Here is a 25,668-nt window from a genome sequence, read left to right on the forward strand (position 1 = left end):
ATCAAAATAAAAATGTTGCGTGGGAACCTGTTGGCCATGAAGCAATGTCCCACCTCAGAGTTTCAGCATCTGTTGCACCAAGCACCTCACATACACACTCTTGTCGTTTCCCCATTTCTCTTTCTTTGGATTTCACCGACACTTGCGTATATGTCCAAGTTCCCAAGTGGCTGTAATTTTGATGACCTTGCACATATATTTAGTCGAGATTGCAGACAACAAAAACCCGTCCATCTCATCAACTATGAACCCCAATGCTGCTGCATCTCAAGTGCCCGATGTGTGAAGCGCACGAGTAGCGAGGAAGGAAATCTGATGTCTGACGTGTGTCGACACCAACGTGTCAGTCATGAACTGCACGGGAAACTTCCTCAAGCTCGGCGGTCAGGCCGGAATCATGTGCTAGTATTTCGGTTTCACTGTATGTTGACACTACGGGGCCCCAGATGTCCACAGACACCATCTGAACACTTCCCTGAGCTTCACTCCAAAAAGGATCATCTCCACATCTCAACTGTTTTTTACTTATTTGGAGTGGAAGACCACCTCAAGCATCAACTTCAGCAGAATCACCAAAGCATAAAGAAGACAAGCCGAGGACCAGCAACAAGCATGAGTAAGGACCCGTTTCTTAAATCTGTGACGCTTCCATAAAGTCAGTTGAACTGTGAAACTCCAGAACATAAATTGGCAAATTTGAATTTATCGACACAAAAGAGCTGCAAGGGAGCACAAACTAGAGGACAGGTGATGGGAGGAGTGTCACAAAAGACGTATTTCATGTTCCTTGTCCGCTTGTGACACACTTTGGCCTCTCGCCTGCTGCACAGGAGGCACCACAATGACTGGCAAGTACTCCAATCCTTCAAATGAAAAACAATTTGTGGGAGTTTGCGTGTTCACTCGATGTAACAGTTCCAACCGTTTTTTGAGCAAAACCTCTAAATTGTCGCGAGTTGCCGATGTGTGTATGGTTACCGTGACGATTGACGGGTGTCAAGGGGAGAAGTCAGTTGGGACGACGTCCGAATCACGAGTGTGACTTTTTCTCGCTCTCCCCCTCAGATCTAAGCTCGGTGTCCTACACCATCGACTTCGGCTCGGCGTACGATGAACTCAACTTCACTTACAACGACACCGACTTCATCTTGAATCCCGACACCATACCATGCGACCCGTTCACCATCCCGGCCGTCGCCGCCGTTTTTATCAGCGTCTTTTACATCGCCGTCTTCCTGTTGGCCATTCCCGGGAATCTGGTGGTGGGCCTGGTGATCGGTCTGAGCAAACAGGCGCTCCCCCCGTCGGACCTCTACCTCCTGCACCTGGCTGTGGCCGACCTCCTGCTGGCCATCACGCTCCCGTTCTGGTCCACCTCCGTCTCCAAGGGTTGGGTGTTTGGAGACGCGCTGTGTAAAATCATCACCATTGCCCAAGAGCTCAGCTTCTACTCCAGCATCCTCTTCCTGACCTGCATCAGCGTGGACCGCTACACGGTCATCGTCCGAGCCATGGAGACCCGCAGGTCCAATCGGCGGCTGGTGAGCTGGGGAATCTGCGCGGCGGTCTGGAGCGTCGGCGCTCTCCTTTCCCTCCCGGGACTGCTGTACTCGTCCTTCTCGTCCTCGGGTCACATGGTGTGCGCCGAGTTCTACGACCCCCGCAGCGCCGACGAGTGGCGCCTGGCCACCAGGGTGCTCCGCCACTCTCTGGGTTTCGTGTTGCCGCTGGCCGTCATGCTTCCTTGCTACGGCGTCACCATCCAGCGCCTCCTTCGCATCCGCGGCGGGCTCCAGAGGCAACGGGCCATGCGGGTGATCGTGTTTGTGGTGGTGGCCTTCCTGCTGTGCTGGACGCCCTACCACATCGCCGTGATGACGGACACCTTCTTCCGCGCCAGGATAGTGCAGTACGGCTGCCCCGCCCGGATAGCGGTGGACCGGGCCGTGCTGGCCACGCACAGCCTGGGCCTGTTGCACAGTTGCGTCAACCCGGTGCTCTACGCTTTTGTGGGCGAGAAGTTCAGGAGGAGGCTGCAGCAGCTGATGAAGAAGATGGGCGTCCTGGAGAGAACGTCGGTGTCCCGGAGCAGCAGGTCTTCGCTCTCGTCCGAGGTCACGTCCACCTTCATGTAAAACGAGCTTACCTTGATGTGGAAAACTCGCGAGGGACCCTTGCCGTCTGTTGCCTTGTAAATATTCTCTCATTTGAATGTCTTAGCTTGAAATCGAGTTTATCTTTTGCTCCCTGTCTATTTCTGCAAACGTGTCAGCGAGTTCCCCAAGGTATGACCTGGAAGCTTGGCTGGCAGCAGTGAAAGTGTGTTCCCAGCTACTGGCAACCAACGTTACGTTGTTTCTTCACGGCTGCTCCTTTCGGAGCGATATGATTGAATGATCCATGTTGGCTTTGCGCACGTGACATTCATTTGCAGTCTGAACGCCGAGGGGTGAGCATCTCTACACGTCTCCAATAGCACCACAAAAAGATGGGAGATTTTCTCCAGAGTGGTTGGGAAAGTCTCTCCCTGGTTGTCATGGTAACTAAAGCCATACTTGCATCCTGCGTTTGCATAACACAAGAACCTCTGACTGCCAACCACAGTGAAAGGCAGACGTTCAGTCTTCTGCGTAATTTTATCCTTGTCTTTGTGTATTTTGATGGAAGAATGTCAAATGCCTCCTAACTCATTCACTGCCAACTCAGTTCATATCTTTGACGTCTTGAGCCGTCGATGGCACTGGATGAGTTAATAAGACACCCAGACACTGTTTTAAAGTCTGTGTGTGTGTAGGTGTGATATACATTTAAGATCCCAACATTTCAATCTAATGTAGTAGTGAAATAAAATTAGCATCTGATGATGCACAAAATAGCAGGTCACAGCTTCTTAAATGTGAGAAAATATGTTTTGCAACACGTGTCAACATGATGACAAAACAGGATGTTTTGTACCACCTCAAGGACAAAAGGAGGTTTTTTTTGTTTTTACTTGGTGATGAAATCGAATCTCTTTGGGTTTGAAGTTAGCAATTGAATTACTTGAGAGGATGATTAATATCCTAAGACATTTGACTGCAGACCACCTAAAGGTCAACCGCCTGAATTGAATCACGAGTGATGAGCCGAGTCTTTATTTTATCCTGTCACTTTTTCTCAGACCTCATAATCAAAGAAGGAAAACAAACCCTGCAAATTAAAATGCCTTTCTGTGTGCTTATGTGCGCACGCTCCAGTTGAGCGGATAAAAATGATTCTATTTTCAGTTACTATGACAACCGAGAAATGGAAATAGTCTCGTGATGTCCTGATACATGCGCACTTAACACAACTCAACGTACAGTTGATAACCATCCTTCAATTGTTGGATGGATGATGTGGACATTCTCATGAATAAAAAAGATAATTCCTCTGTCCTGTACAAAAATGTGTTGATATTAGTCTTGCTGAGTCATTTACAGTAGTGTGAGTCTTCTTTTTTGTGTCTGCTTGACTGCAGCTTGACTGCCTCTTGGTGGCCAAGAAGGGCACAGCAGAAAGTGAATTGGATTTGTTTGAATGATTTCATTTTGATTTAGATATGACATTGCTCTGTTTTTAGTCATACAATGGTAGTCTGCTTCCCTTACTAAAAAACAAAATACCTATTTTTTATTTATTTATTTTTTTTAGGACAAGGCCGCAACAGATGAATTGCTTTCCCATTCTTCTTTGCACTTTTGTTTTGTGCATAGAACCTCGGCTTTAATCTTGTCAAAACGTCCCTAAACGCGATCCCGTACCCTCCACCGATCCGCTCTGCCAAGTTTGGGTTGTCTCACCACCTCACATGTTCTACTGACCCCAAGCTGGCTAAAAATGACAAAGGGGGTGGGACCCTTTGCCGGTGGCAGCTGCCATTGTGAGGCTTGCTGGGCCCAGGACGATCATTTCCCCCTACAAACCGACGGCGGCAGTGGCACTGCTGGTGGTGATGGAGGTGGATTAGCTCATGGGAAAAGGGAGGCGGGCGGCACCGTCAAACCCAGCCGACAGTGGCAACAGAAACCAAGCCAGGCTTGCGGGCAGAAGAATTACGTGACACTGATTGGGAATGGTGAGTGAGAGCTCCAGAGCGGGGAAAGAAGAAAAAGCCACAGCCGAGCGTCTCCGGAGCTGTTAATGCAACATGATCCAAGGGGTCTCGCACTAAATATACCACAGTGTCAGAGAGTGGCACCTCGCTCCTGCATCACCAGGTAACCTTTTTTTTGTTGTTGTTGTTCTTTGCTTCAGCAGCAAGGACATTTGAGAGACTGGAATGATGTGAAAATTGCAAAATGTGTCTACAGAATGAAAAACTCCGAAGGGGACACGTCCCCGAAGAAGGGGGCAAGGGAAGCCGCCCCGAGTCCCGCCGTCCCATCCAAACGCTCCAAAGTCAGCCCGGAGCCCCGAGGACCGGCTCATCCCAGCCCGACGCCGCCGGTTTTCACGCGCAAAATGCGTAACGCCGCCGTGGGGACGGGTTGCGACATCCGGCTGAAGGTGACTGTGTGCGGAGACCCCCAGCCTTCGCTGTACTGGTACCACAACGACGAGCTCCTCAACATGGAAAACCAGGAATACGGAGGCCTCTGGATTCGAGATTGCAAGCCCAGCGATGCCGGCCTCTACACCTGCATTGCCAATAACCGTCTGGGAGAGGTCCGCAGCAGTGCCGTACTGGCCGTCTTGGATCTGGGTGAAGGTGAGCCACACTTCTGATACCAAGCTTCAGTAAATGCTCCTTTCTGGGTTCTTCAGGCACCGTCACCTTATAGACACGTCTGCCCGGTAAAACTGGTGTCGGCAAATTTTCCGAGAATCTTTGACGCCTGAACTACTGTTACCATATGAGGACCGCTTTGTGTTCTTGCTTTTGAAGCTTCTCCTCTTCTGGTTCTATCTGATTAGTCAACATCGGTCCAACTGATATGGGTGCCATTTCATTTCCAAGACACTCTCCTGGCTTCCATTATTCATACAGACAAAGTATGACATGGGACAAACCAGAGAGACGGTATATCCCATGACTTAACTAATTCACTGCCAATCCAGTTGACATCTTTGACGTCTGTAACCGTCAATGGCACTGAACGGGTTAAGGCATTCGGATCGTAACGAGAATATCTTTCTGTCTCCAGATGCTATGAAGCGGTGGTTGTCAAACTCGGGTTCATGAGCCAATGACGCATGTGAACTCAGGACTGTTGTAAGCTAGCGGCCCGTATGTACATTAGCTAGCAATGATGGGTTTGATTTTATTTGGTTCAAGTCCTTTAAATGTGCAAATGGAGAATATCCATGATGTTTTGGGGATAGAAATATATATCGACTGATCGATTGAGACCATGAAAGGGGTCCTACGATAAGATTACGCCCCGTAAGACCCCAAAAGTTTGCAAATCCCTGACAAAGAGCTCACTCTGTTTTTTTTTGCCAATGCCAAAGCGAAGAAAGTGATTGAAGTGAAGTCTGGCCAACGCATTCCTCCTCGCCGCTCTCAGTACGTCTCATTTGAAAAGTGAATCTGTTTTACAAAGTCATGCTGAGCGCTGCAGAACAACAGCAGAGTGCTGGAGCCCACTTTTGTCCGGGCCAAAGTCATTTGTCAAAGCAGCAGCTTTGACACTGGCAAAACACGGAATTTAGTGCGACGCTTTTCCCCAGATATTTTGCTGATCAAAGTCTGCTCGCCACTGACATCATAAAAAAGCCAAAAGACTGCGAGCATTATTTATGCGCCTTTTCCTTTTTCCAATAAAGGAAACATTCTAATGGATTTTTACCTCTGACGATTCCGGGTGATTGAAGAACAAATGTATAAATATTTGATCAAAATCTATTGAGAAAAATATGTTATCATTTATAAATTTAATGCAATAAACTTTTTTTTTTTTACCTTTAAAAACAAAAAAAGTAAAAAGTTTATTTCCTCTTAGCCACAGGTGTCAAGTTCCTGTGTTGTGAAATTCTGGCCGAAATTCTATCAGGGGCATTCTACCTGTTTTTATTGATGCCAAATTATACTTATTCAATTGTCTGGACAGGTTCTACCTGTTTACATCTCAACAAAGCAAAGTGAAATGGCTCCGGTCAGATGTTTTGCATCGGTCGGACGAGATGATCGGTTAGTCGTTAAGGACATCTCACCATGATGGTGTCCATTTTTTATTTATTTCTTTGGCTTGACCCCCCCAAGACGAAAAATGAGCGATGAAGTCATCAAGATGCCCCCCACCCTTGAAATGAGTGTGACAATCCGTTTCCTCCACTTTAACCTTCACTTTGATGAAGTAGCCGGCCGATTTGCCTCATGCGTGCGTGCGTGCATGCGCTCCAGCTGTCGCATCACTCAAGCGCACCGCGTCAACGTTTCTCTCTCTTGGCTGCCACCCCCCCGCGTCCAGCGACTCTCCAGTTATTTATATCGTGGAATGTGCCAGGCCTTAGATTTTTGGGATGTTCGCAGGCCGCCGTCTCTCCTGTTACACGGCAAGACATCAGCGCTTATTTTAAGCCTGCCCAGTACAACTGTTTCTTTCCTCTGCCGTTTCATATCTTCAGTCCACATTTCAAATCTTAAATGTATTCCCAATCTGATGAGATATATTTGATGACATAGCAGTCCTACTTGACGTCGGCAAGGCTTGGTCTGGAGTTACAAGATCGTCATGTCATTTGGGGCAGACTGTTTTGACACACTTGAGTGGAATTTGAAGTATGATCACAGGAATCGTCAGTATACGTAATACCCGGACCACTTTATGATGGGAAATATAGGTCGGATGCGGAGACGGACGGTCCAAACATCACATTGCAAGGTTCTGTGGTTGAGCAAGAAGGTGGTTGGAATTGAAGCTCCAGTGCGGGAAACGCAGCGTCATTTTGTCGGATTGGATCGAGAGCTGGGAGTTTGGGAGGTCCGTGGATCATGTAGTGGATGGATCATGGTCATCATATTTCATTCATGAATATGATGATAGCAGGCACCGTCCCTCAGAACTATTGTTGAAACCAATTGAATGTTTCAACGTTATTTATATTTTTAAAATCAGCCCCGCAGGCTGAGGCACTGATTCAAAAATTCCAGAAAATCCCTGGACTCTCATTTGTATTGTGACACATACACGTTTGTTTGTCATAGTACTTTGTTCTTTTTATAGTGTCTGTGTGTGTTAGGTCTCTGCTTGGCTATAGTGAAAATGTCAGATACTCTGGGCCACCATGGCTCCTCTCCAATGTGCTTGGACGCCAGCCTCAACATGGCCTCTTCCTCTTGGGTCCACTCAACAGGTGGAGCTTCTGTTACACCCTGGAAATCACCCTGCGCTAGATTGATTAACCCTGCTTTGAAATGGTCAAGCTCAAAGGTAGCGATCGGCAAACCAAGCTTTAGTGATGCATTCAAAATTATTTTATATATATATATATATATATATATATATATATATATATATATACACACACATGTATGTATGCAATGAAAGCAGGAATGTGTTGGTTTTAGCCAGTGATGTGGCGCCTCTCTCCCTGACGCCGCCACATCTTGGCCGCATGGCAGCAGCCGAGGAAAGAGCCGCAAATGCACGGCCAGGAAGGGAAAATGAAGAGAAAAGTCAACCAATGCTGTGGAGAGGCAATGTGGAGAGGGCTGGCTCCCTCCCACTGTTCTCCGCTCCCTTCCTGCAGGGTGCAAGCAAGGCAGCGGGGGAGGATGCTGGAAACTGCGCTTGGCCGGCCACTGTGTGGACAGCCGGCGACAACGGCGGATGTTCTGCATCCCACGCACACTGGCGCGTACCAACAGAGGCTTTGAATCAATGCTTTTCACAAATGGAGTCTCCCAGAAGAAGGGAAAACGAGTGATTTTTGGTGGAATTTGTTATATAACTAATCAAGTGCCTTCTCTCGCTCCATCCCAATCTTTGATTTTTGTTTTTACGACTTGGAAGCGGGAAAATACCTGTTGAGCATTAGGCTCGGAATCACCCGCCAAGGTTGGGGGAATTCCTTGCAGCGGCGCTGGGAGTAAAGACAGACAAGGACATCGGGAGTTTCTCTGTACAGTAAATGCAAGTATTGATCTGGCAAGTGATTTGGAATTCCGCTTCTTTTACATCCTCTTTCTGTACTGCTGCCATTTGTTGTGATATCTCGAGCTGCTTTTGGAATGTTAAGCAGCACAGTGGGTGAGGTGGTCAGCATGTCTGCCTCACAGTTCTAAGGTTCCGGGTTCAAACCCCCTTTCTGGTCTCACTGTTGGTTGGGGTTGTATGTTCTATAAAGCCACACATTTGGGATTGAATGTTGGTCTGTCTGTGGTGTTTATGTAATCCGTGCATTCGTGCTGTGGCGCACGGGCCAAGTTATATGACTCAGTTGAGTCGGTTTTCCTCGGTGGGTTCTTGTAACCCTTGGACACAATTGGTCCATTGCAAGAGTGTGATGTGTGTCGACCGAAACTGAACTCGTGTGGTTATCACAAATCCATCACAGTTAGACTCAGTTTAGCTTCGGGAAGCAATAAAGTTGAGCCAGTTTACCATTTATGCTGACTTGGAAGATTTATGTTGTAACACCATTCGCAGACGTTGTTCAATACTTGAATTGAAGCGCTTTCAAATCTGACCGGGTTAGAGTTATTGCCGTGTCTGGGCGAAGGTTGATATTTTTGACAAATGGGACGGCTGCGTTCACTCATCAATAATTCCACAGCATTTCTGTGTAGTCCTCCGAACATTTCCATCCACTTTCGCTCCCTCACCTGATGCTCATTGGAAGTTACAAACCGCTTCAGAAGTATGAGGACATTGAGGCCATTTCCTCGAGTGTCCGCAAAGATTTGGCCAAATAAATTTGTGTTCTTTACCTTTGCATGCATATTGCAGCAACGTGAGTGCTGTTTTCATTTTTGGTGGAAAAAAGATATGATGCGTTTATATAATTCCACCTACTGAGAAGCGAGACCCCAGGTGAACTGCTCGGGTGCCAATGACTCAGCCGTTGGTTCTATTTTAAGGTCTACCAGTGACTGAATTCCCTCTCAGCAGGAACAAATTAAAACAAAATGTGCTTTAAACACATTTAACAAACAAAACTGTTTTTACGTCAATGTTGAGGATCACACACATTGGTTGCAGTCCTCTTAGTCATTTCTTTCTTATTTGTGTATTTTAGAATCGGACAGCAGTGAGGATGAAGAAGACCAATTTGAGACCAACGAAAATCGTGAGGACCATGCAGTGCCAGAATTTCATGCCACACAGGTGAGAGTCATCAAATCAAATCAACCAATTCATTTTATCTTTTCATGTAGTGATGGATAAGAATGCAGACGATGAAAGCAGAACACATGAAGATTTCACGAAAGCAAGGCAAGACTTTTTCCGTTTTACTTCAAGAGAATTGAAAGAACAGCAATCCCAAAATCTGCTAGTAATACCGCAACTCCACTGTTTTAGGTGCCAGTCAAATGATTCTCAACGAGGTTCTCCACCAGAGGTTCTCCCACCCCCGTCCCCAAGACTCGTCAAACGTGCCTCCACCTCTCCCATGCCAAGTCGCTCTGGTTCAACAACACCCCTCAGCTTGCGCAAGAAAGTTGCTGTGCCAGCAGAATACCAAGACACGGTGCCGGCAGAGTTTGAAGAAAAAGTTAAAACGCCCAAATCCCAAAACAATACCCAGGATTCACGACCACAAACTCCACTGACCGAGTACTCCCGCAAAGACTTGACAACTAGACCATCCCCGAAACTTACCAGGGCCAGTTCAAAGGTTTTTGAGAAGGTCCGTGACTTGGAAGAGAGAAGACGAAGCCTGGAACTTCCCGAGGGTTCGGTTTCCGGGAGATCCTGGGCAGGGTTCAATCGAGCGAATTCCGTCGACTCGGATGACGGAGGTAGCCGTTTGGGGATTTCCAGAGAAAGTTCCAGGGAAGACCTGAGAGAGGCTCTCAAAGAAGACGCGGCCGAACGGAGATCAATGTTCAGACAGAGGGCTGCGTCGCTCGAGGAGAAACCTCGCTATTCTCAAAAGGTACAGGACATTGAGAACAAGTTCACGGAGGAGCTACAGCGTATCAAGAAGCTTGTCGGTAAACCCCATTTGAAGAAGTCCTTTTCAACAGAACAGCTCACTTTGAAGGCCAGGCAACGTCAGCCTTTCAGGAAAATTGAACCTATACCTCCACAGGTCCTTCAAAGACTCCAAGAAAGGGAACAAGCTCAGTGGGCAAAAGAGCCAAAAGAACCCAATCCGGGACAGCAACGGCATTCCCAAATCCCAAACAGTCCGAGTCCAGGTAACACAAACGGAAAAGACTCCACAGAGTCAATGCAGTTAGCAGACTTGCCGGGAGTACGATCACTTCGAGATTTTAGTCGAATCAGCCCAGTGACTGAGATAATTCAAAGGTCATCGTCACCAGCGATATTCCAGCAACAAATGGAAGACACTCGTTTGGAAATGACTGCAGAAAAACTTGAAAAGAGGCCCCCAAGTCCACTTGTACAAAGGGGGACCCAAGAATGTCCGCATAGTCCTGAACTTCCAACGCAAAGCAGTGAGACGTCTGGGAGAACCACACCGGTAGAATTAACATTTAGAAAAGTCGAAAGCAGGCCCGAAAGTCCACTTGTTCAAAAATGTGCCGTCCCTGCTCAAGATGTCAGTCAGCAAACACCCACGAAGCCCACTAGGATGAAACAAGCCGATCCACGGGAGGAAAAAACCGAGGTGGCTCTCCGAAAACAAGCCCCAAATATAAGCATCCCTACAATTGTTGTGGAGGGGGAAGATGTTGCCATGGAGACAAAGAAACCGCAACAGGTCAAAGGACGGCAGCACAAGACCAAAGTCAAGCATCGTCGCCCACGACCAATGTCTCCTGAAATGGGTATGACGCAGGCAGGCTCCGCGTCGCCGTCCAAGTTGCCATTCAACCTTTGTTTACCTTCCGCAGATTCCTCCGACGATTCCTACGTGTCTGCCGAAGAGGACCCGACGGAAGCGCCCGTGTTTGAGTCTCCTCTTCGAGATACGGTCGCCAAATGTGGCTCGGATGTGCTCCTGAAATGTAACATTTCCGGCACACCCGTTCCTGAAGGTATCATGAGCTACTTTGAAATTTCAAACAGTTCCCAGTTCTCAGACAATGGTTTCATATCGCCTGATGTCATTGTGTTGAAGTCACGTGGACAAAAGATACGATGGAGGTCACCGGCCTTTGGAATTACGCCGTCAAGGTTGAAGGCGAACGACACAGCCTACTCATAAAATCGGCACAAATGAGCGACAGCGGAAGCTTCTGCGTCACGGCTGTCAACCAGGAGGGCAAAGTAACCAGCAGCGCTACGCTCACAATGAAAGCAGGTGCGTCCTATTTCAACATGCCAGCTGTCGTCATTTTATGAGGGCCATCAAAGCTTGCTTATTTTGTGTAACAACTCTGCGTTAATGTTTCTCTTCACTAACGAGACAACGGAGATGTGCAAATATAATTCTTCCCAGCTCCCATTCTGTTACTTCCCTCAGTCAGTTGTATGTGCCGTATATATTCCAGCTCAACAACCGCACTTATAGTTACCATAGCAACAGAGCAAAGCTGAACCTGTAAATTGCTCACTGGGGCTCAGTTGCTTGTCTCAGTGAAAATCTGTTATCGTTTGGATTTGACATTTAGCAGTCGAGTTCATGTGAAGGGGTTCACAAAATAAAGACAATGAAAAAAAACAAAAACACAAAGGGTTTTACTTCTCAATGAATTTTGTGGCAAATGTGCCATTTGGCAGATCCCATTCATGAGCCCAAGGGCGTCCTGGGGGTTCCCATCGACATAGGCAGCCCCATCACATCCGACGAGGAGTACCTCAGCCCACTGGAGGAAGTCATGGATTTCAGTTCGCGACCACCCAGGAGGACGATTGACACCAAATTCAAGAAACCTCCTGCGTTTCTGGTGAGAGCTCAGCGGTTTTACATTTGTGCGTGCTTCGTGTTTATCATGTGACACTTTTGTTGCAAACTCAACTGCATTCAGAGTTGTGTCCCCTCTCCATGTTAATCAGGTAACAATGACTGATCAAGTCGTTGTTGAAGGACAGGAGGTCACCATGTTTGTACGAATCAGCGGTCAACCACAACCTTTGCTGTATTGGTAGGTGTTGGCACTGCTTACAAAATTTGAATTGATAACTGATTTGTTTCAAGTGTGACCGTTCAGATTTTTATTCACAGGTTGAGAGACAGAGTCACGGTCAAAAGTGGCCCACGCCATCTTGTGCGGGAGACGGAGAACGGCACTTTTGAAATGACCATCAAGTCAGCCCTGAAGTCAGACTCAGGGATCTACACCTGCAAGATCGTCAATGAGTTTGGAACAAAACAGTGTGAAGGGAAGTTGGACGTCAAAGGTATACCACTTGCTGCTCCTGTCCTGTACTATTTGTGAATATTTACACTAAAGTCTTTTTGTAAATGTCCGCCCAGCACCAGAAATCGAGCCAAGCTTGGCTGTCATCCGCCCAGTGAAAGACGTCACAGCGAACGCGGGCGAGACTGTGCTGTTTGAGTGTCACGTCGTCGGGCCGCAAGACACGGACGTGGACTGGCTGGCCGACGGGAAACTCATCCAGCCGGCGTTGCTCAACTGCAAAATGCACTTTGATGGAAAGAAAAGTCGCCTGCTGCTTAACTCGGTGCACGAGGATGACAGCGGGACATACACTTGCAAGCTGAGCACAGCCAAAGGTACATGATGCAGATTCAAGGAGACATAGGATGCCTTTTCTTGAAACGGTCATTTTATATTTTACAGAGGAAATTACTTCATGTGGTAAACTAAGCGTGATTCCCTCAATTGAGCCGCTCTTTACTCGCAAACTGGATGTTCTGGAAGTCATCGAGGGCCGCAACGCTCGATTTGACTGCAAAGTCAGTGGGACCCCGCCCCCTAAGGTCATCTGGACTCACTTTGGTAAGGTTCATCGGTTAGGGTAACCTTAACCCTAAACTTAACCAAGGGGTGTCCAAGTCCGCTCCTCCTGATAATGAGCCTGATGATTTGTATCAGGTGTGGACTTGGGCAGCCTTGTTCTAAGCTCTTCACTTCATTGCTATCTAATTAAAGCCCAAAAATATTTTTGGGGGGAGTGAAACCAAAAAAGGTGGTTGGCAGTCAGCGGTACCTATAACAGAATGCGGTTCTCAGCAGATCACCCGCTCACAGAGAGTGAGGATGTCCATATTCTTCGGGAGAACGGTCGTCACTCCCTCATCCTCTCTCACGTGACCAATGACGACGAAGGTTTCTATACAGTGACGGCCACGAACAGTCACGGAGAGGCCGAATGTTCTGCCGAACTGTACATACAAGAGCCACGGCCGGCCATCTCCTCACAGATGTAGGATCATAATCCAAATATTTATTGGTGTCGGCTTCATTTATGGATTTGCATTCATTCTTCACGCAGGGCTAAACTGGAGAAGATGCCATCCATACCAGAGGAGCCTGAGGTCCCTGAGAATGAAGTTGAGCGTTTCACAATGCCCGACTTTATCAAGCCCCTCTACGATCTGGACGTCATTGAGGGAAAGGAGGCTCTTCTCAAATGTAAAGTGGCTGGTTTGCCATATCCCACCATTGCCTGGTTCCACAACGGCAAAAGAATCGAAAGCACCGAGGACAGGAAGATGACGCAGTGTAGGTGTTCGGCCCAAAAACACAATGCGAGGATTCGGGTCGAAGTAAGCGTCAGAACCTCTCGTATGTCGATTTTTTTCAGTTCGCGATGTCCACAGTCTGGTCATCCGCTCAGTGTGTCACGTGCATGCTGGGGTCTACAAGAGCGTCATCTCCAACAAAATTGGCAAAGCTACTTGTTACGCCCATCTCTACGTTACAGGTGATTCTCCTTTTAAAACATCTCTACGAAAATACCACAAAATGCCACCTCTTTATTTCCACTTTGTATTCCTTTTCAGATATCCTCCCTGATCCTCCTGACGGGACTCCACTGATAGAATCTATCACTGGTAAAGTGATCACCCTTAGCTGGAAGAAGCCAAGGAGACTGGACCCATCCATTGGTACCCAAAGATATTGTGTTTCATAAAGAGCACATCCCACTCCGGTTGTGGTATTCTTGCCTATATTTGACTTGTGCGTTCCACGTAGAGCCAAGCTCCTTGATGTACGCCATCCAGCAACAAGCCCTCGGCTCCATCCAATGGACGATCATCGCATCCGGCCTGACGGACACCACTCACACCATCAGCACACTGTCCAAAGGTGTGCGCTATTCATTCAGGGTTTTGAGCATCACCTCCAAGGCCTTTAGCAAGCCCTCGCCTGCCACAGAGCCGGTGCAACTGCTGGACCGAGGTGACTTGAAAGCATCTGTTCTTACACAACAGCTGCTTTGACTAACCACCCTCTACTTTGGGTTCAAGGTCCCTATCTTCAAGATGCTCCAGTGATTATTGATAAGCCAGACATTGTATACGTTATGGAAAACCAATCCGTGACCATCACCATCACAATCAATCACGTCAATGCCGTCGCCATCTGGAAAAGGTATTTGACATTCCATATAAGTGGGAGGTGCGGGGGTCGAACGATGTCATCTTGAAGAGTGACAAGAAAAACATTTTGATTGGTGGAGGCCGCATTTCATATAATTCATATAATGTAAACGATATGGACAGGAGGGGAGTGGTGTTGAACGACAAGAGGGGCATGTACAAAATGACAATGCCAGATGACGATCAGCACACGCTGACGCTGACCAAAGTGAAGAGCGCCGACGTTGGCGAGTTGATGTTTGCGGCCTCCAACAAGCATGGCAGTGACAGCTGCACGTTCAGCGTGGAAATGGCAGGTAAGCTCCACAATCATCACCTCTGTTGCTTTTGGTTGGTCTTCACATCAAGTCTATTGCGATGGGCCATGACGGGTTACTCTGTCCACAGCTCCCCCAACATTTGAAACCATAATGGAGGATATTGACGTTTGCGCCGGGGAGTCACCACACTTTGCTGTGGTTGTAGAGGGCCGGCCCATCCCCGACATCCTCTGGTTCAAGGTTTGTAGTTTTCAGTCTCAGTCAGTCTACAAAGGAACGGATCCGATTCATGTCATCTGCTTGTTTCAGAGCGATATTTTGCTTTTGGAGGGCAGCCATTTCACGTTTGTGTACGACGATAACGAATGTTCCCTGGTGGTCCTCAACGCTCGACCCGAGGATTCAGGAGTGTACACCTGCACCGCGAGGAACTCGGCAGGTTCCGTGTCCTGTAAAGCCGAACTCACCGTTCATGAAGGTGACCTACTTGTGCTCACAAACATTTCGTCAATCCTAACAATGATGTATTCACGGAGCTCATCGTCTAACACAGCCTTGAGCAAAGAGGAGCCGATGGAAGACGAGGCTACCATTTTGAGGAAAATGCGACGACTGACTGACCATTATGACATTCACCAAGAAATTAGAAGGTAAGGCATAATCGATAAGCAGAGTCAAGGCAAGTCATGTGACAACACACCTCCAATTGAAACCAGAAATTCATTCATATTGACTGACATTAGAATGCTTCCGCTGACTTTCCTCCACATAACAAGTCAATGTTGAAACATTTATGTTCCCCCAGGGGTGCTTTTTCCTATGTGAAACGCGTGAGCCAGAAAGTGGACAAAACAGAGTACGCCGCCAAGTTCATCTCCACACGAGCCAAGAAGAAAAGCTCAGCTCTGCGAGAGATGAGCCTCCTGTCCAAGTTGGACCACGAGCGAATTGTCTTCTTGCACGATGCCTTTGAGAAGAAGAACACAGTCATCATCATCACTGAACTGTATCCATACGAAAAAAGTTGAGCGGGTGCTGCCCAGATGGATTTTTGTTCGTAACTTTTTGACGCTTGTACCTGGATACATTGCTATTGCCAAACGCACGTCATTATTCACCTGAATGCACATGTCAAGATGCCACGAGGAGATTCTGGATAGATTCACACGGAAACCTACACTCATGGAGTCCGATGTAAGTTTCATGTCATGTTTTATGGACTTACTCGACAGTCAGTTGCAATTTACAGCTGATGTTGTCATTGTACGCTAGGTACGTTCCTGTATTAGACAGTTCCTGGATGGAGTGGATTATCTTCATCATCTTAACATCATGCACCTCGATCTCAAGGTAGACATTTCTGCAAGATTTCTATCATCTTCTTTTCATCATTCATTTTTAATGATGTCGTTTGTATATGCTTACAATTTTTTTTTTAATTTAACCTTTATTTACCCAGGCAAACAATTAAGAACAAGTTCTTATTTACAACTGCGGCCTGACCCAAAGAACAATGGCACTTTGAGAGGGATGGGGGATAGAGTGCATGTTATTGTTTTGTGAAGGCAAAAGTGTTTGCAGTCATGGTGAATATTGAAAGCGTCACCATTAGCTTTTTATTGCCTGGTTTCTATTCAAGGACAGCCTAGTAAAGAGTGGTTGTTTCTTCTTTTTTTTTTAGCCTGACAACATTCTCGTGGCAGACGCACACAGTGATCAGCTCCGAATCTGTGACTTTGGCAATGCGGTGGAGATCACCCCGGACGAGGCTCAATATTGCAAATACGGCTCACCTGAATTTGTTGCGCCCGAAATTGTTAACCAGACCCCTGTGTCCAAGGCAACTGATATCTGGTATTAGCGTTGGCAATATGAAGCATCTTTCATTTTTCTGAAAACACTTCTTGCTCACACTTGCCTTCCATTTCCTTAGGTCTGTTGGAGTTATTGCATACCTCTGGTGAGTTATGTGATTCATGAGATTTGAAGAGTCGCCCTGTCGTGAAACATCAATGCGATTTTTGTCATCAGTCTGACAGGAGTTTCTCCGTTTGCTGGTGAAAATGACCGCAGCTCCGTCCTGAACATCAGGAACTACAATGTTGCCTTTGAGGAAAACATGTTTGCTAATCTTTCAAGAGAAGCCAAAGGTTTCATCATTAAACTGCTTGTAGCAGACAAACTGTGAGTCACCCCTTTTTCAAATCTTAGGTATCATAGTCTTTGCAAACACACACACACTCATTAAAATGTGTGTGTTCATAATTTGTTTTCTTTTAGGAGACCTGATACTCAAGAATGTCTCAGACATCCCTGGTTCAAGGTACACACACTTTATTCATTGGTAAACATTATTCAGCTCTGGTTTTCTTTGAAATGGCCTCCCATTTGTTTTCTTAAAGACACTCAGTAAGGGCTCGGTTCTAAATACAGAGGCACTGAAGAAGTTTGTATCTCGCAGAAAATGGCAGGTAATGAAGAATTTTGTTGAGTTTCCAAGTCTCTCATATGTGAAGACAATTTAACAACTTTATGTTTGTTTGGTGGTTTTTAGCGTTCGATAATCAGCTACAAGTCTAAAATGGTCATGAGGTCCATTCCTGAGCTGCTGAATGATTCTTCAAGTCACATCTCCATCGCGGTTCCGAGACACCTTAAAGACTCTTCGCCTATGCCGTCCTCATCCTCTGATTCAGATGAAGACATTGATGAACTTCCTTTCATTCCAATGCCGCTCAACATGGAGTTCTCTGGATCAAGGATGTCACTGAATGACATTCCAACCAATGATAAAGACTCGGGAAAACAAAATGGAACATGTAAACAGTCTGCGTCTGCCCCCCAGGAGACAGCAGAACAGGATGCAGTCGAAAGTAACAAAGACAAGCTTGGGTTGACGGATGAAAGCCGACAACACGAAAGAACAGTAAAAGAAGATGATATGCGTTCCCCAGGTGAAGAACTACCTGCTGAGCTGCCCGAGAAAACTCTGAAAAGAAAGCCTTTGCAACGAGGGTCCAGCCTGGAATCTGACAAATCGGAGAGCGTGAGACGAAAAGGAGAGCTCAGACGTGGGGGCTCAGCTGACAGTGCTTTGCTTCTTCGGATCACGCCGGAGGAAGGCGTTTCAGAAGGAAACCAAGAGGGTGGCAGAAAGGTTCTCAAGAAAGCCGCCTCCATGGAACTGCCGAAGCGGAGCGCCAGTCCCGGAACTATCAAGATGAGTCAAGAAGATTATGCTCTGAAATTAGAGCTGATGAGGCAACGATTGCTCCGTGGAGGATCCGTGGACAAAAAGATGAGTGGACTGCGAGGTCCTCTACTAGAAACATTAGGAATGGGTGAGGAAAAAGGCACGATATCCTCAGATCGTTACTCCCGCACCACCCGCCTTGGACCCGCTTCACTGACGAGAGCGGCATCGAGTGACTCGCCCAGAGATGACGTTGGCAAAGCCAAGGTATTGAGCAAAAGTGCTTCCTTCAGTCAAGGAGATTCCGAACCAATCGCCTTACACAGAAGGTCGGGAGCTCCCCTCGAGATTCCTTTAGCACAGGTGGAAGAGCGACGACTCAAGGAAGCTATATCCATGTCAGCTCTCACCGAGCAAACAAAGCTCGACTCTCGCCCAGTGACTCCTCGAGAGCTTTCACCAAAATCGTCGACGTCAGAGCATATCCCGCAGGACAGTCCCATTAAAACTGAAAGCCAGGAATCATTAAAGGAGCAAGAGAATGCATCTGAGGAAACTCTCAGTGGAAAGACAGACGTGGTGGTTACAGACAGTAATTTTGATGAGAGGTCAAGCACAAGCACCTTCTCAGAGAAGAAAGTGCTGGTTGAGGCAGAAGTCGTGAACCACATTGCAACCTCACCAAGTGTCACGGACCAATTACCCGAAATCCAAGCAAATGCGGAGAAAGAACTAGAAACAAAAGACCAGAAAGAAAAGGAACAGACAGTGAATGGTGAGGAAAGAACGGAAGATGTCTATGAAGAAAATGATTCTGAAGAAAGGTTACAAGAGAATGAAATAACTTTTGATGAATCATCAGAGATCATGACCTCAAGCTCACTGACCACAAGACTAACACAAGAGCAACAGAAGAATACGCTGACCGCTCATGTTCCGCCTTATCCAACACCCTCACCTCCTGCACAGGCGGTTCTTCCCGATGGAAGGACTTCAGCATATGCTAGTATCATGCAGACCATCATGGTCCCTTGCCTTCAACCTCTCAGTGGCACACCTCTTGAAGTCCTCAATGCCCCATCAGCTCCTGCATCAACGGATATCTGTGAATCGGCATCATTGGCGACCAAACCACACGTTGTGTCAACGACCGAGCATCCGGCCGTCTACTCTCGAGTGGCCTCACCAGAAACCATAGCAAAAGAGCCTAGTCCGCCAAAGACCACCATGCATTCCTCTCCTCCCTTTGTAGGAGCGGACCTAGAAGACATTTCCTCTGAAGAAGTTTTTGAGGCCCGCTTCAAAAAACGTGACTCTTCCTTGACAAGAACTTTGAAATTTTTGTCTCGGTCAATGAACGAGGACAAATCACATGTAAAGTCTTCAGATTCAACAGAGACAGATGAGGTGATATACAGGCCCGGTCCACAGGGTGCCCCACTGGAATTGGCACAGAGGAAGCTGGAGGAAAAGTCCAAATCGGTCCAGGATCTTCGTGAAGCTCAGAAGGATCAAGGTTTTATGAGGAGGCTTTCCCTGCGCTTGAAAAGAACTCCTTCGACCGAACGCAAAGAGGAAGTGAGCAAGGAAGAAGATTCGGTGCCGTCAAGACGTAGGTTGTCTTGGACACTTGGAAGAAGAGGATCACAAGATAAGAAGGAAGTGGGGATGATGCGAATGGATGATGGACCTGGTAAAAAAGAGGAAAAGGAGGCTAAAAAGTCCACCGAATCTCCAGTCTTGACGATGCGTAGGAAGATTGAATCCACAGTTGCCGGTATCTCAACCAGAATCCGCAGCTACTCTGAAGAAAGAAAAGTGATGGAAGAGAAGGAGCCAAAGAAGACGCCAATTCTTTCCATGCTTCGTCGCGCAACATCAGAAAACCGTGGAATAAAGGTTCCCACTGTTCCCCAGAACCAGCTGGTGTCTCAGGCCAGTAATGGGGCCTCATCTGAGTCACTGGACTCAATGTCCAGCTTCAAGTCAGATGCTTCAAAGGGTACGATGCAATGTCATCATCATTCTAAAATAGATGGGGTTCTCGGTTACCACCGTCCTGACAGTCGGCGTTTTGTCACCGTTATGCCGTTGTAACCGAGAAACCCCTCGAAAAGCCTGGCAGTCATCATCATATCATAGCTTGTCACCCCAAACAGCCAACCATTCTGGGGTGTTCTGATTCACATTCAGCCATGTTAACTGGCGGTAACTTAACTTTATGGTTTTTGGACAGGTGTCGAAGGAGAGCGAAGATCTCGTTGGGATAGATGGGGTCTGACCCGAGGTAGACGATCCAAGGCCGTATCACAACCAGACATACCCACGGCCATCTCCAGAGAAACTGGTTCCCAGCCATCGCGCCAGTACTCCAGGCTTGTGGCCGGTATGTTCGGACTGGCGTTATGCTTGACTTTGCTTGATCGTTCAGATTGTATGCATTCAATCTTTGTCTCGCAGATTTTCCTCCAGTGTTCCACATTAAGCTAAGAGACCACGTCCTGCTTGAGGGAGATCCAGTGACACTCAGTTGCCTGCCTGCAGGAAGCCCTCATCCCCACATCACCTGGATGAAAGGTATGATCCACCCATGAATACTTTCTTGTTGCTAGGTGGGAAGCAAAGTCCCATAAATGACACTGAAAAAAATCAAACCATAATCAAAAATCGACACGATATAGTAGCTGTACGCATGAGGTCGATGCACATCATTTCCTTCAGATAAGAAACCCCTGGAGATAGACTCAAGGATGAACATGATAGCCTGCCCCGATGGCAGGCAGCTTCTGATGATCATGCAGACCACCAAAAAGGATGCGGGGGTTTACGAATGTGTTGCGACGAGCCCCCTGGCTTCTGCTTCCAGTTCTTGCACAATCTCCCTTGCACGTAAGTGTTTTTGTTTTTTTCTGTCTGCATCTGCATGCGTGCACTAGCAGGTTCTTAGTACGATAAAATGAATCTTTGAAATTCCCGTGAATTGGTTGGTTTCATCTTGTTTTTGTGAAAGGTCTGCCCAATCGTCCCGGTACGCCCGAGATCCCTCAGAAGTACAACAACACAGCTTTGGTGCTGTGGAGACCCTCCGACACGACCGCGCCCTGCACATATTCTTTGGAGAGAAGGACTGAAGGTTCGTTTGAAATTAGTTTTAGTTCATTTCGATTAGCAACATGCGAAACAAAAAGCAAAATGGACAGACGTTATTCAAACATCACACAAATAAAGATGCTATGAAAACACGTCATAAGACAGTGGCGGTGACATAAGCAGATGTGAAGTACCAGATACTGACAGTTCCAGGCACCGATTGATATGTGCCAAAACATTTGACAGCAAAATGGATTTATTTATTTGTCTTTGTCCCCCAGGAGAGACCAACTGGCTGATGGTGGCCACAGGGATAGCAGACTGTTACTATAATGTAGTTGATTTACCAGCAGGGGGCGCTTTCAGATTTAGGGTGGCTTGTGTCAACAAGGCTGGCCAAGGTCCCTACAGCAACCTCTCTGAAGTTGCGCGACTGGCTGCTTCAGGTATATGCACGATGTACTGTATTCAATTTACCTATGCTTATATTGCTTACTGCTATTAATTATGATTACTCTTCTTAGAACCAATTGAATCCAGTGCACCAGTGGTGGTCAAGACAGCTGCAGGTGCTTCAGCCCCTGTGTTGAAGATGTCATCCATGAAAATCCCACCGATGAAATTGGCTTCAAGTAAAACCCCAACGCAGAAACCCGTCTCAATGCAGACACCCGGCTCAACGCAGACAGCCGCCTTGACACCTGGCCAGATGCAGACACCCTCTCCAACAGCTGCCCCACTTGCCCCTCCAACTTCTCCTCCACCGTCAGATAAATCCCCATCCATGAAAACCGTCCAGCCGGCAGCGCAAGTCGAAATTAAGCAGACGCAAGCCGTGACCGCAGCCCCTTCAGAAGCAGCACCAGCTTTGACCGATACGAGCGTGCAAACTACAGCAGGCAAAACAAAGTCGGTGCTCAGCATCAGTGTGGGCAAACCCCAAGCCAAGCCAACAACTCCGCCTGTCATTCCACCCAAACCCCAGACCCCCGTAAAGGTGACCATTACCACTAAAGCTCCCATTCCTGTAACTCCACCCGCCCCCATCATTGGGAAACCCATCTCCTCTGTGCCGACGTATGCGCCAACTGCCAGCACTACTCTTGTTACGCCGTCTTCTCAATCCACCGTCACACCGGCAACCACCACGGCTGCCGTCTCTGTTGTTAAAGTCTCCACGCCGGTGGTGGTGTTGCAAAGCTTGACACCGGGGGGGGACAGTCGCGGTACCCCGTCGGGGCGGATCACCCCGTCGGGAAGGATTACCCCGTCGGGACGGGCTACACCCTCTGGAAGAAGGACGCCGCTTGGCAAAGCTGGGGAGGGATATCTGCGCCAGGGAGTTCCTCAGAAACCCTACACGTTCATGGACGAGAAAGCAAGGTATAACAAGTTCCAAACATCTAGTTTCCAAAGTGCCTGTTTTCTTTTGGGTTGCGGAAATGTTAACCGTAAGACTTCAGATTAAAATGCAGAAAATTCTTTGAAAATTTGAAGGAGGTTGGTGTAAAGCGATCCCTTCTTGCACTGCGATCATTGTCATGACTCAGGGGCCGCTTCGGCGTGATTCGAGAGTGCCGTGAAAATGCCACGGGAAACCTCTTCATGGCCAAGATCGTGCCGTACGAAGCCGACACCAAGCAGGCGGTGCTGCAGGAGTACGACGTCCTCAAATCGCTTCATCATGACAGGATCATGGGGCTGCACGAGGCTTACGTCACTCCACGCTACCTGGTGCTGATCTCAGAGTACTGTAGCGGCAAAGAGATGCTCCGAAGCCTCGTAGACAGGTGACCACTTTGGAATCGTGCTTGATTCCGTAACAGACATCACTGATTATTCTTCACAAGTCTTTCTTTCTATTTCAAGGCTTGGCCGTGCTGCTCATATCTTTAAATGACTGTCATATGTGTTCTCTCTTGAGGTTCCGTTACTCGGAGGAAGACGTGGTGAGCTACATCGTACAGATCCTTCAGGGGTTGGACTACCTCCACACCAGAAGAATTCTCCACCTGGACATTAAGCCCGAGAACATCATGGTCACGCATATGAACGTGATCAAGATCATTGATTTTGGCAGCGCTCATAACTTCAACCCACTTTTCCTCAAGCAGTTTAGCCCACCCGTCGGAACGCTGGAGTGCATGTGTAAGAAAGTCTTCCATCAGATGGAACCAAAACAGATCATTCTATTTTTACATACTTCACCAAATCCTTTTTTCCTATCCTGTCTCTGCAGCTCCAGAGATGTTGAAAGGGGATGTGGTGGGCCCCCCAGCAGACATCTGGAGCGTGGGTGTGCTCACTTTCATTATGTAAGTGTTGCATTCACACAGGTTCCAGCCAACACACTCTTTGAATATCATCGCCTGTCCAACAAAGGCAGCTCAATGGTGTGAAAAAAGCTCTTCCCTTTATGGAGGCTTCCCAGGAAACTCAAACATGTCTGGCAATGACATCAGTGATCTAAACAAACAAAAGGAATGATAATGTGAAAAACATTGGCCACATGAAGTTATCTTGGATTATGTAGTTGTTAACATCTGTAAAATTCTTTGACAGAGAAATCTGAAGATTTGTTGATATTTGTGACTCTCAGGTTGAGTGGCAGGTCGCCTTTCATGGAAAATGATCCACAGCAGACGGAGATGAAGATTCATGCTGCAAAGTTTGATCTCTCCAAACTCTACCAAAACGTGTCCCAAAGTGCCTCACTGTTCCTCAAGAAGATCCTCTGTAGCTATCCTTGGTAAGTAGAACCACAAGCCCATGTTTCAGTTGAAAGCAGCAAGACTTATGCTTCAATTTCATTCCAGCTACCTTCAGAGTAATATTGAGTTGTATTTTGAAGGATGTGTCAGAGGCTGCTGTGAATCCAATGTGGCCCCATTTGCCTTCCTCAACAGGGCCCGGTCCTCCATCAAGGACTGCTTCAATAACCCTTGGCTTCAGGATGCCTACCTGATGCGTCTCCGTCGGCAGACTCTCACCTTCACAACCGGCCGTCTCAAGGAATACCTAACCGAGCAGCAGCACAGGCAAGAGGCGGTGGCGACTCAGCATAAAGTTCTCCTTCGATCCTACCAGAGTTCTCCACAAACCCCGACCAGCCCCGTCGTACCGGCTCTGCCGACTTCCCCCTTACCCCACTAGTAGAAGTAGGTAGGCTTCTAAACAGATGTTGACCTTCAGGAACATCAAGAAGGATTGCCACAGCGTTGGATGTTGGGCTGCTCGTCAATGCCGTGACTTTGGCTCTGATTTGGCAAAGGGCACAAAATGCCCGGCAACGCGTCACCGAGATCCTTTTCTCGGTTGGTTACCTACCTTGGTATCTCACAGGACGTTACCTCAATGTTTAGAACTTTGAATGGATTCTTGGTGCAATGTTGATACGATCACATGCAAATGACGTGCTGTAAACATTGCTTCATTTTACAGTGATACAGTGAAAGACAATTCTTCCTCCTTTTATTGAACGGTGTGCCATTTGAAATGTTGGCACACTTTCAAAGACTTTGATTTTCAAAATGTGCACTGAGCATACATTTGTGGACGTTCCTCAAGGGCGAGTTACTTCAATGAATATTTTGACTCTCAATTGGAATGCAAAAAATGAGTATATGAATCTCAGGAGATGTATTTATTTTGAATAAAAATAGTTACAATTTGCTCTGGTTATATTGCACCGAGTGGCGGGAGTAGAACAAACACCTTTGTGGCTTCCATCTCACAGATACGCTGATTCTAAATCTACCTTTTATGTCCCAAATTCATGGAAATGTACAATGGAGTGCAAATGTGTTGAATGTAAAATGGACATCCAAAATTTCAAGATTGTTATTAACTGACGGTAAAGAACAGCGAGTACGTGGTTTGCTTCCAGCTTTGGTCTGCGGCCTTCCTGTGTGGAGTTGGGGTTTCGTCACAAACATTGCATTTGAATTGAGTGAATGTCAATAGGAATGATTGTTTGCCTGTATGTCCACTGCCGTGGGGTGACAAGCTGAGCATGGAGCAACCCACTAAAGTCAGCTGGGATAAGCTTCAGCCCACCTGCTGAGATAAAAAAAAAAAAAGGCATTATCGGTTGCTCACGGACGAAAGTTGCAAATTCACCCAAGAGAATGCCGTTTTCAGTTCCAATCTTCAAGCCTCGATAATGTAATGGTAAAGTATGTACTGTAAAATCTGACAGCAGGGTAGATGATCCACATTTTGTATGAAATGCTCTTCTGTATTTTGTGGACGGTGTGTTGCGGTGCCTCATGATGGATGTTAAGCTCTGAGTTCCTTAAACCAATGAATTGTTTGCTACCTGGACTCTTCTGAATGTGACCTCTCTGTGTGTGGTTCACAGTTGTTTATTTATTGAGTGACTGTTTCAGCTTCTGCTTTGGATTTTTGTGACTTGTTTTGGCATGATAGAAGGCTATGCAATAAAGACATTTGGAGCAGATTCGTGAGCTCACAAATGTGGTGCTCTTTCTATTAAGTTTACAAAGATTTTTGAAGGCC

General features: G+C 47.1%; 2 protein-coding genes across 2 annotated transcripts; both read left to right on the forward strand.

The window, feature by feature from the left end:
• Nucleotides 1-12: 12 nt before the first annotated feature.
• Nucleotides 13-3,374, forward strand: LOC147051399 (C-X-C chemokine receptor type 2-like). Its single transcript, XM_085920157.1, has 2 exons — nucleotides 13-616; nucleotides 1,066-3,374. The coding sequence occupies exons 1-2, from the start codon at nucleotides 13-15 to the stop codon at nucleotides 2,133-2,135; spliced, it is 1,674 nt and encodes a 557-aa protein (XP_085776283.1). The 3' UTR covers nucleotides 2,136-3,374.
• A 153-nt stretch (nucleotides 3,375-3,527) lies between these two features.
• On the forward strand, nucleotides 3,528-25,598 carry spegb (striated muscle enriched protein kinase b). The gene is made up of 42 exons (XM_085920162.1): nucleotides 3,528-4,238; nucleotides 4,332-4,729; nucleotides 9,202-9,267; nucleotides 9,332-9,398; nucleotides 9,486-10,921; nucleotides 10,988-11,131; nucleotides 11,215-11,397; nucleotides 11,817-11,983; nucleotides 12,093-12,181; nucleotides 12,262-12,437; nucleotides 12,514-12,774; nucleotides 12,842-13,000; nucleotides 13,235-13,427; nucleotides 13,497-13,726; nucleotides 13,809-13,928; nucleotides 14,008-14,112; nucleotides 14,201-14,407; nucleotides 14,476-14,599; nucleotides 14,731-14,903; nucleotides 14,995-15,107; nucleotides 15,177-15,345; nucleotides 15,421-15,517; nucleotides 15,673-15,873; nucleotides 16,004-16,061; nucleotides 16,140-16,217; nucleotides 16,549-16,721; nucleotides 16,801-16,827; nucleotides 16,899-17,051; nucleotides 17,148-17,190; nucleotides 17,270-17,338; nucleotides 17,422-20,062; nucleotides 20,297-20,446; nucleotides 20,521-20,637; nucleotides 20,782-20,949; nucleotides 21,071-21,193; nucleotides 21,432-21,596; nucleotides 21,675-22,533; nucleotides 22,701-22,940; nucleotides 23,075-23,298; nucleotides 23,390-23,465; nucleotides 23,750-23,899; nucleotides 24,057-25,598. Exons 1-42 carry the CDS (start codon nucleotides 4,162-4,164, stop codon nucleotides 24,301-24,303), a joined length of 10,716 nt encoding a protein of 3,571 aa, XP_085776288.1. The 5' UTR covers nucleotides 3,528-4,161; the 3' UTR covers nucleotides 24,304-25,598.
• The last annotated feature ends 70 nt before the right edge of the window (nucleotides 25,599-25,668 follow it).

The sequence above is a fragment of the Syngnathus leptorhynchus genome, chromosome 9 (genome assembly GCF_054491065.1).
Source record: "Syngnathus leptorhynchus isolate UIUO chromosome 9, UIUO_Slep, whole genome shotgun sequence".
NCBI classification, from domain to species: domain Eukaryota; kingdom Metazoa; phylum Chordata; class Actinopteri; order Syngnathiformes; family Syngnathidae; genus Syngnathus; species Syngnathus leptorhynchus.